Source organism: Oryctolagus cuniculus, chromosome 20 (genome assembly GCF_964237555.1).
Source record: "Oryctolagus cuniculus chromosome 20, mOryCun1.1, whole genome shotgun sequence".
Classification (NCBI taxonomy): Eukaryota; Metazoa; Chordata; class Mammalia; order Lagomorpha; family Leporidae; genus Oryctolagus; species Oryctolagus cuniculus.
Genome location: NC_091451.1, coordinates 12,888,939 through 12,906,153, shown reverse-complemented (window position 1 = coordinate 12,906,153; position 17,215 = coordinate 12,888,939). Strand labels below are relative to the sequence as shown.

At 36.5% G+C, this 17,215-nt stretch overlaps 1 protein-coding gene across 21 annotated transcripts in view; it reads right to left on the bottom strand.

Annotated features, from left to right (window-relative positions):
• GPHN (gephyrin) overlaps nucleotides 1–17,215 on the bottom strand; it is a 566,685-nt gene that overhangs the window by 139,477 nt on the left and 409,993 nt on the right. For all 21 annotated transcript variants that reach the window (XM_070065103.1, XM_070065105.1, XM_070065109.1 and 18 more), the window contains one exon: nucleotides 13,734–13,776. In XM_070065103.1, coding sequence (XP_069921204.1) covers nucleotides 13,734–13,776 — 43 coding nt within the window. The remainder of the gene's footprint in view (nucleotides 1–13,733; nucleotides 13,777–17,215) is intronic.

Genomic DNA, 17,215 nt, shown 5'->3' with positions numbered 1-17,215 from the left:
AACACTACAGTCCAGCAGAAAAGAAAGACATGCCAAATAAATAACAACAGGGCAGTAAATTTTCTGATGGCTTTCTAACTGTAGATATTGGTAGTTGTGTGTTTTAGTTTTTTGTATGTTGGTTATAATTTTCTTGTCATTTATTACTCTGCATCTTATGCTATAAACACTGAAATGTCTGTCCTACCTCTGTCAGCTGATTGTTAACACCCTGAAGGGAGACCCTATATCTACTAATCTGTATCACTTGCCACTTTTGGAATAGTGCCTGAGGTAAGAATGAATGGTAAATATTTTAAAGTCAAGAGTGGGAAAATGAAGAGTCAAGTGGTGCTTTCTACTTTGTCTATATAATTTTCTAAGCCCTATATATTTAAAACTCTGTATCAGAAAGTGACTACTTAACTTGATAAGGATTATTATATATTCTGTTTGTTAATTATTTTTTGGTAATTATACTTATGGTATATGATATGGTATTTTACAATTTTTATACATACATAATACAGAATGGATAAATTGAACAAATCAATGTATTTTGATGTTAATGGGTAATATTGGTTCCTGACTACACCACTTGCATGTTAACAAGGGGCCTTTTGGATATATGAGTACAATAAATCAGTTAGAAAGAATACCTCAAAAAATATCTAAATTCTTAGATACATTAGCAGGTAGGGGTATGTGCATGAGCATGGAAATGTGTGTATGTGTTTTCAACAAATGGTCAAAATGCTTCTTCCTACTCACGACCCATACAAAATCACATAGTCAGATAACTCACCAATAAAGAAAAACTTGGTCCTATAACTATGAGGGAAAAAAGAATTTGTAATTTGCTTTGTCTACCTAAGAATAAAATGAATGAAACCGACAACTGCTCTTCCTAAGTAAAAGGAATGAACACCTAAATGGTAACATTAACATACCCAGTTCTGCTGTATCCCTCATCACATGCAGGATGACTATATGGACATGTAAGATTCTACTTTGTTTTATAGGCAGAGAGACAGGGAGGGCTGGGGAAAGAGCTCAAATACCTGCAGCTGTGATGGTGGGGTAGGGGAGGAAGAGCAGTAGCAAAACTGGGAGCTAGGATCTCAATCCAGGTCTCCCAGGTGGGTGGCAGGGACCCAGCTTGTTGAGCCACCACCAGTGTCTTCCAGGGTCCACGTTAGCAGGAAGCTGAAATCAGGAGTCAGAGCCTGGTACCAAACCCAGGCACTGATGTGGGATACAGACATCTCAACCTGTAGGACAAATGCCTGCCCCTAAGAGTCCATTTAAAGAAAGATTGTACCTAAATAAGTTTGAAAACCAGTGATCTAGGGGATCCAATGCTCCCATTTTGAAAGCCAAAGCGAATAAAATACACCACGGACCAAATACATAGGAGAGAGCACTAGCAGCAGAAGGCCAAGGCTAAGAATGCGTAGCACTGAAGAGTTCAGCTCAGTGTATCTTATTGAAGCCTCAAAGGGCTCTTCTGGGGGCAGCTCATTTTTATAAGGCATACATTTCCAAAATAAATCTGGTAAGCAAATATTTACATTTACTTTTCTTGTCTGTTTACATTTTGTTACTTAAATTTAAGTGAAAGGCAGAGTTCTAGAGAGAGAAGGAGATCGAGAGAGATCTTCCAACTGCTGGTTCACTCCCCAAATGGCCTCAACAGCTGGGGCTGGGCCAGGCTGAAGCCAAAAGCCAGGAGCTTCATCTGGGTTACACATATGGGTGCTGGGGCCCAAGGACTTAGGACATCGTCTGTTGCTTTCCCAGGTGCGTTAGCAGAAAGCTGGATTGAAAGTGGAGCATTCATGGCTGGCGCTGCGGCTCACTAGGCTAATCCTCGGCCTGCGGCGCCGGCACCCTGGATTCTAGTCCCGGTTGCTCCTCTTCCAGTCCAGCTCTCTGCTGTGGCCCGGGAAGGCAGTGGAGGATGGCCCAAGTGCTTGGGCCCTGCGCCGCATGGAAGACCAGGAGGAAGCACCTAGTGGCCATTTGGGGGGTGAACCAACGGAAAAGGAAGACCTTTCTCTCTGTCTCTCTCTCTCTTACTCTGCCTGTCCAAAAAAAAGTGGAGCAGTCGGGACTGGAAATGGCGCCTATAGGCCTGTATACAGGGTGCCGATACTGCAGGTGGTGGCTTAAACCATCATGCCACAATGCCAGCCCATTTGTTTCCATTTTAAAAAGAAGCTTAATCTCAACTATCTTCTGCTGTTGATGCCAGTGATTGATAAGGTGCTTTAAAATGAAAAAGCTTCAGAAAACCTTATAGTAGCTATCTTTGGCTTCTCTTATTTTGTACATTACAACTGAAAGCACTTCTTACTATCTCGGGTCACTAGAAAAAGTCAATCAGCATGAAAAAAGGATCAAAAAGCGCTTTCCCTATCAATCAACCCTCTTGGTGATTTTGAATCCAGTCTGATAGAAAAGAAAAAAAAAATGAGGAAGAACAATCAGCTTTTTAGCCTCTTAAGGCAAAACGTGCCTCATAGCCAGTGGCTATTAAAATCCATTTAGGCGGCCCGCACCGTGGCTCACTAGGCTAATCCTCCGCCTTGCGGCGCCGGCATACCGGGTTCTAGTCCCGGTCGGGGCGCCGGATTCTGTCCCCGTTGCCCCTCTTCCAGGCCAGCTCTCTGCTGTGGCCAGGGAGTGCAGTGGAGGATGGCCCAAGTGCTTGGGCCCTGCACCCGCATGGGAGACCAGGAGAAGCACCTGGCTCCTGCCATCGTATCAGCGTGGTGTGCCGGCCGCAGCGGCCATTGGAGGGTGAACAAATGGCAAAGGAAGACCTTTCTTCCTGTCTCTCTCTCTCACTGTCCACTCTGCCTGTCAAAAAAAAAAAAAAAAAAAAAAAAAAAAGCATTTAGGCAGAAGTAGGAAAGGAGGAATGAGGCACTTTTTTTTTTTTTTTTTTTTTTTGGACAGGCAGAGTTAGACAGTAAGAGAGAGACAGAAAGGTCTTCCTTCTGTTGGTTTACCCCCCAAATGGCTGCTGCGGCCAGGGCGCTGTGCTGATCCGAAGCCAGGAGCCAGGTGCTTCCTCCTGGTCTCCCATGTGGGTGCAGGGCCCAAGCACTTTGGTCATCCTCCACTGCCTTCCTGGGCCACAGCAGAGAGCTGGCCTGGAAGAGGAGCAACCGGGACAGAATCTGGTGCCCCAATCAGGACTAGAACCTGGTGTGCCGGCGCCACAGGCAGAGGATTAGTCTAGTGAGCCGTGGCGCCAGCCGAGGCACTTTTAAATAGGAAAGAAGGTTATAATGACAAGAAAGCAGAGAAAATAGTTTCCTATAAAGCCAAAATGTTGGCTACAAATATAATTTGATAGCTACCTTGTAAGTGAACATCAGTGGTGGCAAAGAAAATCTATAAAGCATCAGCTCCACTAAACTCAGTCATAGAATAAGACAAAAAAAAAAAAAAAAAAAAAAGCAAACATATGTCCTACCAAGGTGGTCACAGTGTTCAAAGGAATATTTATTTATAATAACAAAATTAACTGGTGATTTAGGGTTCTTGTAGATAATCTGAAGGTATTGTAGCTAATTTGGCAAAATAAACTGCAAAGAACTTTAGGATATGTGATCTAAATATGGGAATGGGAGTAGAGGTAAGGGAGAGAGTATAGATATCTGCTCCACTAGTAGCTGTCTTAACTACAGTGACAAGTTGAATTGTTATAACATCTAAATTGTTAGCAACCTTCAGCCATGGGTTTAATTTTCTGAGATAGATTTTTAGGGTTAAAGTTATTTGAAAGTGGTTACAAATTGATGCTGGAGGGGCTGGCGCCATGGCTCACTTGGTTAATCCTCCAGCTGAGGCGCTGGCATCCCATATCGGTGCTGAGTTCTAGTCCCAGTTGCTCCTTTTCCTGTCCAGCTCTCTCTGCTGTGGCCCGGGAAGGCAGTGGAGGATGACCCAAGTACTTGGGCCCTAAACCCGCATGAGAGACCAGGAGGAAGCACCTGGCTCCTGGCTTCGGATCAGTGCGGTGCGCCGACCGTGGCAGCCATTTGGGGAGTGAACCAACAGAAGGAAGACCTTTCTCTCTGTCTCTCTCTCTCACTGTCTATAACTCTACCTGTCAAAAAAACAAAACAAAACAAAACAAAAAAAACTAAAAAAACCCAAATTGATGCTGGATATTTCTCTAAAAATCACAGGATTTTATAGTAAAACTTACCTCTCTTATATTTTCTGGTTCAGTCCAGACATGGCACTGTCTATATTTTATTTCAGAATCTTTACAAGGAAAGTACCCAAAATGTTATTGAGATTTTATATCTTCCATGAAACAGTTATAATCTCAAAAAGACTATAAAAGATCTCAATGCAAAAAGAATATGGATTCATTCAGGACTGTTGTCCTCAAAGACATGCCTAAATACTAATGGCAATGTGTGTGATGTGAAGGCCTTCAAAGAAGAATAACCCTTCGTGGCTGATTTAAGCACTGCTCTTTCTCTGAGAGAAGAATCATTATCAGTGACTTAAAAAAAAAAAAAGATGTATTTATTTGAAAGGCAGAGCAACAGAGAGAGATAGAGAAGTAGAGAGGGAAATAGAGATTTTCCATCCATTGGTTCACTCCCCAAAAAGCCATTACAGTCCAGGCTGGGCCAGGCTAAAGCCAGAAGCCAGGAACTTATCCTGGTCTGCCACATGGATGCAGGCTTTCAAGTACTTGGGCCATGTTTCACTGCTGTGCCAGGTGCATTAGCAGATAGCTGGATCTGAAGTGGAGCATGTGGGACTTGAACTGGTGCTTGATATGGGATCCATTGTCACAGGCGGTAGCTTAATCCACTGAACCACACCAGCCTATCAGTGACATTTTTAAAGCCAAGAAAGAAAACAGTGGGAATTGCAGAGGAAATTAGAATTGTTTTAAGAATATATAATCCATGATTTCCAGATCTATAATAATTATTTCATGTTAGTGGAAAATTCAGATGTAAAGAATTCCACATGAATGACTAAACAGAAGAACCTATAAATGAGCCTTGATAAATATTTTGAAAGATATAAATTGACTGACTATAATAAAACAACTAGATGCTCCTGTTAGCATCAGTAAATACTGAAAGAGGGAATTCCTTGATGAAAAGACTTGCAGATACATAATGCAAAAAGGATATTGGAAAAAGAATTGTCTTATATTAGCTAAGAAACTAAAGAGGAAAAAGAAAGTAAGATATTAATGAAAGTGCTTATAAGGGGAAATCAAGTACTCAAATTTTTGTTTTATTATTGAACCACTAAGGGGAAGTTTCTCTAAATATTAAAGGACTATCCTGTAAATTTTTTTTATCAATAAACACATAGAAGTTATCATATTAACCTTAAACTCCAGTGACATTATAAAAAGCTCTTCCTTAGAGTAAAAAAAAAAAAACTACACACTAATGGGTATCTCACAATTCATAACTGTAACCCTTGGATGTTTAATAGAGGATCATTCTTTGATATGTAAATGTGACAGCAGGGTATATTATACAAATGGAATGCTAGAATAAATATTCTCCTTATAGTCTCTTCCTTAAAATTTCTGAGGATTTTCCTATTGGTAGAGATTACAGCTAATTTGAATATTTATTTTGCATCTAGATTAAGCCCAAGTAGAACTCAAAGAAGTGCCACAGTTCCTTTATTTTGTAGGCAAAATTTCTATGAATACAGGCAGGATTACTGGGGTACAACCCATTAAGTTTCAAATCCACCCACAGAAACCTTTATCCCAGAGTGCAAATTATATTTTTAAACCAGAAGCTAAGACTGCACAGAGTCAATCAGTAAATTAAGTAAAAATTTAAGTAAATATGAGATTCAATGAATGTTGTACCTGTTCTTACAACACTTCTATCCTCCCTTTCAAAAAGTCAAATGAGTGGGATGCAGATTTGTTTAGGACATGAGGACAATAACCAGGATTGTCCTTTCCACTTCCACATAGTATTAATTTTCAGGCCTCTTTATTTTTAGTGCCTACTGAGGCTACATAATTAAGAGTTGTATATTTACTTTCTGCTTTCTTTAATAACTCTTTAAGTCAAAATAGTCCATATTCATTTACTTCCTCCTGAGAAAACCTATAACATGCCTGAATTGTGATGACTCAATGGTCTACTTGCATGCTTTTTATCAGTCCTCAACCAGGACCTTATACTTTATACATCCATGTGACTGTACTTTTATTCAAAAGGGATTACCTTTTGTTGTATTCTAAAGATAGAGTGAGCTGTAAAACCGACTCCATCTGCTGTTTTAACTCACAAAGAACATAAATTTCCAAAGAGAAGTTACAAATTTTGTGTAAGTAAATTTCATTACCTAAAATATGATTTATCTCAAGGAAGTAAATTTCTTCCTCTTGAAAAACTACAGACTATGACATTCCAGAATAATAACTAAGAGATAATTAAGAAGATCCCTGGTTCTCAGTGGTTATTACAGGCAACGAGTTCCCAACTCTCCTGAAACTGCCATGCCATTTGCATTAGATTTTTGTTACTAAAATAAAATATGTAAGGTAGGCTAACTTTTTTATTTTGGCTTGTTGTTTTGGAAGTTTACAGTACAGAATCAGGTGGACTCCTTTTGTTTGGCCTCTGGGTGATGGTATTCTTGCTGGCAGAGTCTGGTGGTTGTACAGAGTTTCCAAGGTAAGGAACATGGAATATGTGTATCTAGGACTATGTGGTCTCTTATAAAACGATCAAGATTTGGTTTCCACCCTCTTTGTACCATTGACACAAAATCTGAAGACTGAGCTCCTGAGTCTGAAAAACAAACATTCAAACCACAATGCCATTATATAATTTAATCAAGTCCTTAGAAATTGAACCTTTTCCTAGGCACCAAAAATGAACAGGCTTTTTATGAGTTGATATTAGCTCTTAAGTAACTTCCTACTCTTGCCTTACCTAATTATCATAAAACTTTATTCCTAGAGCATGATCCTTTGCCAGCAGTTAAATTTGTCCAGGTGGTAGACCTCAATAACTTCACCAGAGCCTGTCAGTTGGCAGAATTAAGAGGGTTAGTATATGCATCGACAGAGTATTGCTTTTGGGTTAGTCCATGATTTGGAATGCTTTGGAAATAAGGAGGGGGTCCTGACCTTAACAGAAACCCCAATTAGCTATGGTTAGCAATTTATAGAACTTTTAAGTACACTAGTGCTTCCTAAGATAGTGACTATTAAAAAGTAGAAATTTAAATACAAGGAGATACTATGGAGGCGAAAAGAAATGCTCTGATTATCATGCCAAGTAGACAGCTCTCACTAAGATTAGAGACTCTAGAATACCCAGAGAGACTAAATCTTTGGTTCAAAAGCAGTTCAAAGCTGCTACTGTAGAATATCACAGTTCAGAGTAAAAATTAGGAGAAATTTAGATGTAAACTGTTTTGCTGACAATTTGGCAACACCAAAAAACCCAAATGGAATCTGGCAAAAATTTTGCATGAAATTTTCCACTGTTGCTGCTACTATCTGCATGTTTGGGTCCCCTTCAAAATTCACATAGAAACTTAATCCCCAATGCAATAGAACTAGGAGGTGGGGAAATTTAGGAGGTGATTAGGGCACAAGTGCTTTCTAACATGGATGGGATTAGTGCTTTATATGAGAGATTGAGGGAGTAAGTTCTACAATGTGGGGGTACAGCATTCATCACCTCTGGAGAAAGCAGTATTCAAGACACCATCTTGGAATCAGGGACAAGGCCCTCAGCATATAATGAACTGCTCGTGCCTTAATCTTAAACTTTGCAGCCTCTAGCATTATGAGAAATAGATTTCTCTTGTTTATAAATCACCCAGTTAGTGGTATTTTGTTACCATGAATAGACTAAGACAAATGCAAACACTTTGCCACTGTACATAATTTACTATGTTTCATCTGTCACCAGCAATCTTGGTAAAAGTGGAAAGGTGTGACAAGACAAGAGTCCCCTGGAACTCTTCCAAATGGATGTCATAAAACAACTCTCTGCAGTGGGTTTAGAATATGTCTTGGTCATTGTTTGCTTATTCTTGGGATAGACTGAAGCCTTTCTTTGACAGACAATTACAACTCTAACAGTAGCAAAAATTACTTGATTTTTTTGTGTTCCTACCATGGTGATTCTGACCTCTCACTCTCTCTAGTGATAGAAGTCCCCATTTTATTTGGCCTATCACTAAAATATTACACAAAGCTCTAACAATTACGAAGATACTTCACTGACCCTATCACTTCAATCTTCAGGATAGGTAGAAAGATAAACATAATTCTAAGTATCAAAGTAGCAAAATGCTCAGAGAGTCTTGAATCTCCACTGCCCAAAGTATTGGCTTTAATGCCAATGAGATCATATTGTTCTGAAGTTCATCAACTCTTCTACATGAATTAGTAATAGGATAGCCCACACAACTAGAAATACCACCTTTGATTCTGAATTTTACACTAGTGAAAGCAAATATTACGAGAGATTTATGCGATATTCTCAATCTTATTATCAATAAGCATGGCAGTCTTTCCTCAACAATCGCTTAAACAGTGTTTGCATGACCTAAAACCCAAAACCTGGTCTTCCGGGAAATACATCAGGAAAACACAGGTCTGGAAAACCATCAGGTATAGTTCACAGTTACCACAGCAGTGGAACTCTAATAGTTTGATCACAGGATACATATCTCTCAATTAAAAAGACATGATCCATTCTTGAATTTATGGAAAATACCAAGTTGAGAATTTTAAGGAACTTTCTAGATATACAGTGCTCTGAAAGAGCTCTCTTCCATGTAAGACTTGTATCCACATGAGAGGTACAGAGCTTCCATCCAAGATACACAGAACAAGATCGATGGCCACACTTTAATTTACTTTCTTTTGTTCTTTATTTTCTTCTTTTTTCCCAATGAAGGCTTCTTCTAACTATGTTATTTGTATTCATATTCTTAATATTGCTGTTTGAATCCCTAATCATTCATTGGTGTGTGTTCAGTACCTTGTTACTTACTTATGAACTAGCTAAAGCAAGCAATCACAACAATTTTGTATACATTTTGAACACATTTTTCTCTGGTAGCCAACCACATTACCTAGTAGTGAATCTGTAGGTTTCTTGTGTAACATTACTCAACTATTAAGTGACTTTTCAAATGACAATTTCATATGGAAATTCAAAGCTTCAGATTAGGTCAATCTTAGAGGGGGAAGGAGTTTATCTCCACTGAGATAATACTGATTTTTATGTAGGAACTAGTTTTTGTAGCCAAATTTCAACATAAATAGAACTTGTAAGAGAATAGAACACAATAGTATGTTATTTTGAGTCTATCTCACTTTTACAGATCTTTTGGGATTGGCTTATTTCACTAAGTAAGTTTCAAGTTGCATCTATTTTGTTGCAAACAACAGGATTTTTTTTTTTGCCACTATGTAGTATTCCATGGTGTATATGTACCATAATTTCTTTTGAATATACCATTGTTATATCTTAAGTAGGTATGAAAGTTTGGACTGACCACACCCAAGATGTTAATGACTACATGTCAGCTCAGGTTGAAGAATGACCACGGGAAACTCTGGTAGCTGCAACCATCCAAAGCAACAGAGCTTTATTATTTTATTAGCACAAAATTCCTAGTCCATTCTTTAGAAACACAACCTTAGTATTGTAGAAAACTCCTTCTTTGAAGTTAAGAGTTATAAGAAACCTGAAAGTTCATTCAAGAAACTTTTGGAAACAGCCATCAACTCTTAAATAAAATGTATCCAGACAGTTTAAATACCAAGTCTCTCAGAAACCCTTTGCCTTGCTATATCTACCAAAACTAAATGATTATACTATAATCTTTATCAAATTCTTTTCAACCTTCCATATTAAAATATATGGTTTAAACCAAATCTCATAAATGTCCTGAATTTGCTCTTTCTTTTTCTGAGACCCTGAGACTAAGACTTTGTAGCAGTAGCATTCTCTGTTACTATAAGAAAACATTCAATTTCTTTTTTGTCAACAAGATGTGCTGATATTTTTAAGGCGCAAAAGGACAATTAGCTCCTCATTTGACAAAGTTTCCAAAGTTCATTTTTCCCTGGATAATTCTAGATAAAGTGTATTAGGTTCTAACACATTCCCCTTCTTTACGATCCACTGATCTGTGCTGACATATTTTTACATATATTAAAAAGAAGTTGATTATATGTTGTCTACATTTTGGAAATGTTCTTCTTGAGGGAAGTCAATTCAACAAATGAGTGAAAAAATGTTTAAAGTAGAAGGAATAGTAAACATAAGAAGGACTCATCACCTTGACTAAGGAGAACCCACATTTGTCACATGGGGCTTACACTTGAACTGACTCTTGAAGGGTAAGTACATTTTACAAGGAAACCAAGGGAATGGAAAGCTTATAAGGGAGATAGGGCAGAAAAGGTTTAAAGGAATAGAGGCAGAATATAGTGTAAACACAATAGGGGTACTGTAATATCGTTTCTATGTGATTGCAGAATGGTATTATGTGGCAAAAAAAAAAAAAGGGAAAAAATTAAAACAGCCTAAATAAGCAAATGGTATATTGAAGTTAAATCAGATGCAGACTATCTCTTGCTGATTATAGTGTCACGATATGGTTATTAGCGTGGTATTGAAAGACCAAGTTTCTGGTAATAACAATACATAGAATTAAGAAGGAGAGAATGTTCCAACATGGGAAGCAGCCCACACAGCAGACTCTTAGAATGAAAATTGCTATAAATTGTACTCTGACCTCAGAATCAACCCTTAAGGCATTCTGGTCTGGCTGAAAAGCCCATGAGATCATTTCAGGCATGGAAAGCCAAGACACAGGCAACAGAAATGTCTTACATGAAGGATCTTGGTGAGTGAGACACCAGTGGAAAGAAGGGGCCATCAGAGAAGGATGTAATATTTTCTAAAGGGAGGAGAGAACTTCCACTTTGCTTATGGCCTTGTCTAAATACTGACAGAGAATGTAGACCCAAAAGGTTTCCATAGCCTTGTCACTCATCTCAAGAGCCCTGGGTGATCACTGACATCATACATAAGAGGGTTAACTGTTAAATTAGCAAAAATTGTGCAATTCCCTTGCAGGACCTCTGTCCTGTTGAGTTGTACTATGAGAATTAACTGTAAAACTTGTTCTCAAACAGTTTTTATATTTTGTTTGTAGGTGTCCAAATTGTTGAAATCTTTATTTAGTATAGAGTTGATCTTCTGTGTATAAAGCTGATTGAAAACAAATCTTAATAGGGAATGGGACTGGGAATGGGAGAGGGAGGAAGAGACGGGGTGGGAGTGGTGGTGGGAGAATGGGTATGGTGGAAAGAATCTCTATATTCCTAAAGTTGTACTTATGAAATTTATGCTCATTAAATAAAAGGTTTCTTTGGGGAAAAAAGTGTTATTGAGAAGAAGGACCATAAACTTAAAGAACTCATAGAATGAAGAGGATATGCTGCTTGATGTGCCTGTACATAGACCCAAATGGCTTTCTGGGCCATCTACATGATACCCTAAGAAATATATGACCAGAAAAACCTGGGCCATTATGAGGTCCATCCAAAGTCATTAATAGTAAACAAGCCACTAACAGCATAAATGAAATGAAAGACAGTCCTTATAACCCAAAGATCCATGACAGATAAGGAAGGTCCAAAGACATCTAAGAATTTATTTTTGTTCCTAATCACCATCCTCACTATTAGTGACCAGTCATTACCTTGAAATTAATAATAAATAGAAATTTTATAGTAATTATGGCAAAATGTCACTTTTTAAGTACATTTATCTTTTGTTGTTTTTGCTTTAATGAATATTCAATCATTGCTCCTCTGACTTTTAGGTTTCTCAGTCTTACATCTTAGTAAGGTAGTATATGATTTTATACCCTTTACTACTGAAACACCCCCCTAAGGTTCATATGTCTATCAAATGTTATTGAAAATCAGAAAAGTACACAAATTAAACATGTATATTTGTATTTGTAATTTATATAGCTCTATTAAAAATGTCTTGAGCAAGCAATTATAGTGTGCTTGCTCAAGAGTTGAGTTAATAGTTTTACAACACAGAAATGAGAAATTTTCACACTACTTAAAATAAACATGGATTATATTTTTTACCTAGTTGAAGATCTCCAGTTAATTTTTGACTGTTAAATAATACTGACATTCTACTGGAAATATAAATTGTTCCATTTGCTAAATCTCTCAGTAGTGTACCTAGTAGACCCATTCCAAAATGGTAGACTTGTATTTCTCTTTTAATAAAGATCAGGAAGAAGAAGGTATGATAGCAATAAGCTATTAAATGACAAAGAATAGCAACAAAGTAATTAAAATTTATATAGCACTTTTAGGATACCAAAATTTTTAAGGCACAACTTTAAATTTGACATCATTTCAAGGATACAAGTAAGGAGAAGCTACTTAATTTGTTTTTTTATAAAACAGGAGAATGGGGGATGACACTGTGGCATAAAGGGCTAAGCTGCTACCTATAGTGCTGGCATCCCACATGGATGTTAGTTGGAGTCTTGGCTGCTCTACTTCTAATACAGCTCCCTGCTACTGTGCCTGGGAAAGCAGAGGAAGATGGCCCTAGTCCTTGCAGCCCTACACCCACTTGGGAGACCTGGAAGAAGCTCCTGGTTCCTGGTTTTAGCTTGGTCCAGTCCTGACCCTGGCAGCCATTTGGTTAGTGAACCAGCAGATGGAAGATCTCTCCCTCACGCTCCCATTTGTTATGTTGCCTTTCAAGTAAATAAACAAATCTTAAAAAAAAAAAAGAAAAAGAAAAAGAAAAACTAACCAGTAGAATGAATAAAACACAAAGTTAAGTGACTCCTGAACCAAAAAATAAAATCAAGAATTTTTCACTCTTTGTTCAGCACATTTTGTTCTAAAACATGCTGCCTGTGAAGGTAGGATTTTATTGGAATTCAGTCACAAAATGATTATGATGTACCCTTCTTATGACTCACATATTCTTTCTCTCCCTAATTTAGCCTCATTTAATGGATTTGCACTATTACTATTTTCAGTTACTCTTTTTTGTTGTTGTTGTTAGTTTATTTTATTTATTTGAAAGTTTCAGAGAGAGGTAGAGCCAGAGAGAGAAAGAGGTCTTCCATTCCACTGGTTCACTCCCCAAATAGCCACAACAGCCAAAGCCGAGCAGATCTGAAGCCAGGAACAGGAACCTCTTCCAGGTCTCCCACACAGGTGCAGGGGCCCAAGGAGTTGGGTCATCTCCCACTGCTTTCAAAGGCCACAGCAGAGAGCTGGATCAGAGGCTGGCGCAGCTGGGACTTGAACTGGTGCCCACATGGGATGCTGGCACTGCAGGCTGGGGCTTTAACCCACTGTGCCACAGAGCCAGCCCCCAGTTATTCTGTTTTCAAATAACATTTTGGCAGTGTGGAAATTAAAGTGGGCTCATTTAGAATCACAAAGAAGTTTATTCCTGCCCTAGGAGTGTATCAAAGTTCTGTTATCATCCCGTAAAAGTGACTAAAGGAACTACTCATTAATATAATGATGTTAATATTTTTTGAAAGTTGAAAACCCTAACATTCATACTTTTGATAAAGACTTTCTCATCAATTTTCACAATCTCACTAAAATTTCATTTGCAGTTCTACTTTCTGTTGAACCACAAGTTCTAGTTCTACAGTCCGCTCTAAAATGATGAAATACTTACTGGCTCTGAGAATGTTCTCCTTGCTGCTGCATCTGGACTGGACCTGCAGAAAGAGCATTCACTCAGTAATTTAGGGCTCAAAACATGGATAGCCAGATACGCATACTTAATGGGCAAGCTCCTGAGGTCTAGGAGTAAAGGCTTTATATATCTCAGATCTCATAACATATTAATACAAATATGTTATATTTGTTCCATATATTTTCAAGTTTATCTTTTCTTTAAAGAAATAAATTATTTTCAGAAAAAGAAATGTAGGTTGCAATATTATAAATTGGACAGAGATAAAAATCAAAGGTAATTTTTAAAAAATTCATGTGTATTTGAGTTCAGTATAGTTGGTCCTCCATATCTATGGATTCAACTAACTATGGCTCAAAAATATTTGGAAAACTACTTGTCTCTGCACTGAACATATACAGACTATTTTTTCCTTGACATTTTTCTCTAAACAATACAGTAAAACAACTATTTACAAAACTTTTACATTGCATTAGGTATTGTAAGTAATCTAGAGATTATTTCCAACATACAGGAGAATGTGTGCACATTATATGCAAATACTATACCATTTTATATGAGGGACTAAGCATTTGAGGATTTTGGTGTCATGGGGGTCTTGGAACCAAGGGATGACTATTTATGGAAAAAAATTCAAGCTACTGCATATTAAGTTTTGAATATATACCCTTAATATCATGGTATTTAGTATATCTCAGGACCAGAATAATAATGAAATTCAAGTAACAAAGTTATACTCAAATATTCTATTATAGCAATATTTGTGTATATGTTAATGAAGGAAAAATAGAGAAATCCTCATAGGCAATATTTACTTTTGATCTAACAATTTTTGTCATTTATTGATTACATTGATTTATTATAGCATTGGTTATGAAAAATGGATTTTGTTGGAAATCAATTAAATTGAACTCATTCATTTATTAATTCATAGGTGTGTACATAATCAGTCAGAAATCCTTGTGCTTTGAAGTATTTAGGTCAATATGGAACATTTTTTTGAATGTTGTAAAACTGTTGTATTCAAGGGCCATGCTGGATAGCACTAACGTTGTTAATTTCAGTGGAAACTGTATTTAAACTCCATACCTCCTTTTCCCACTCCCCAGCAGCTTGCCCCAAATGGATATATATATATAAAAATTAACTTCTATAGTTTAACACAATCTACTATTGTAATGAAATAATTTATGAAAGGAATGTTGCAACTTAGGGTGGGTTATGGTTGTCCTTCCCTGAAAAAAACAATTGTTAATGTTTAAATAAACAACAACAATAAAAATGTCACAAACACACACACAAGAAAAAGAACACACACACCAACAAAGTGGGGGGGTACAAAATAATATCATATGTTTAAGTTATTCTCTTTTGGCCCAGATTGTTCAATTAGCTTTAAATATACTAGAATGAAGAATTTAAACTAGAATATAAGATTCTTATATGCTTTTTACTCAGAAGTCATATTAAAGAACAATTCTGGACCAAATGGGGAATAAATTCATGACTATTTAAAGAAAACAATACAGGGAAGAAGACATTAGAGTAAGGAAAAGAAAAGGAAGAGAAAGAAGTTTGAGGGTGTAAAACTAGATGGTATAAAGAAAGTATGAGCTTATAGAAGGGGATAATATGTACATGGAAAATGTTCTGCTATTTTTTTTATTGGAAATTCATACCAAGAGGGTAAGGATGACTAATGAACTTGCTGCAAAATAAATAAGCAAGTTGGCATACTATGGAATGAAAATAAGTGTAACTATACTACTACAGCCTTAAAGGAGAAAAGAAACAAACACTAGTAGACAAATTAATGGACAAGCTTAATAGAGAAACTACATTTTAAAAAGTGATTCAAGGAACACAAGAAAAAGCTAAAAGAGAAAAATCTGAGAGAGAGAAGAAAAGAAAAGAGGAAAATGTTGAAAGACAAAAAACAGAGTTCAAAGAAGTCAAATGGAAGTCAAGAAAGTCTTCAACAAGATGTAGAAACAGAAGGAGCCCAAACCCATAGCGCAAAGCAATGTTTGCGAATGGAAAGTAGCTCCTTTGATCAGTAATAGTTACTCTTAAGTCGTAGCCTCTATTCCTCCAGAGTTCATCTTTAAGCCCTTCCAATCTAGAGTGGAGCTAGTGTATGGATAGAAACAAGAGATTTACAATGAACAAAGCAGTTCAGATGAGTAGTTCAAATTGTCTTATAAAATGTCCCAACAGATTTATATGTTTATTATATACATTGAATAATGTATATAATTGAGATGATAGTGAGGACCTAGCTGGTTTTACCAAAAAATACCCAAACCAAACCAAAACAACAGCAAAACAACCTTAAGTGGCTTAAAATAAAAAAGAAACATTCATAACATGAATTTAATAAAGACATCCAAGGGTTGCTTTGTGGCACCTTAGTTTAGAAATAAATATACTTAAAACAGTTTTATTTAGAAAAGTTTGGGTGACGAAAATTGTTATTTGAATCTGGGCACTGAACAAAATTCACAACAGTATAACCAATGTTTTCCCACTTATATTACATTGGCTATGTGAATCGGATTTGGGGAAATTATTTATCACTTTTAAAATCAATTAATTGTAAAATTTACTTTACTTTAGTTATCTTGAGTATATTTATATCCATTAAAGAAAACAAGCTTTAAAAAACTTTGTTTACTATTTATGCATGTAACAAATGAACTTCTATCTTGTACTATGAAACTGATCATCCTCATAACACTTAATCGCAGCATTAAATCTCAATATAAAGATTTTACCTAACTCACAATGTAATGGTATTTAGTTCAGAGAATTAAATTGAAATATAACTATAATTATTGTTCTCACTTATATGGAATATAAAGAAGAGAACAGAATCTGTCTCAAGTTTTTTTGTTTTTCTCTTACCATTGCTTTATTAATGAGAAAAAAAGGAAAGCCTGAAAAAAAAATAAAACTAAGATTTTGACCTACTATAAAAGCTGTCAGAGATTAAAATGAAAGACTGAATGATATGGTATAAAATTACTTACTATTTTATTCTATTGGGACATGTTATTTGATTATAATTAACATCTAACTTTATGGTGTTGGCAAATTAATTACCTTTTCAGTTGGATCAAAAGTAAAATAAAATGTATAAACAGCATATTATATTAAAGCCAATGGAGGAAATTAAAAACACAAGAGATTTACTAAAGACAGAGGTATTCATTTACTAATCAGGATTTCTTTGAAACATCAAATAATTCATTTCAACATATGTTTACATGTGTAATGTAATTTTCACTGAAGATCACATTGTCCATTAAAAAATCTTAAGATATGAGACAGAGAACAGAAGGGAGAGCACATAATAAATGGTGAGGAACAAAAGTGAAAATGCCTTTTAAAAAAGGTGAGATAATTTTAACAAACAACCACAATCTTTAAATACAGTTAGAGAAATCACTTACCTTATGCTT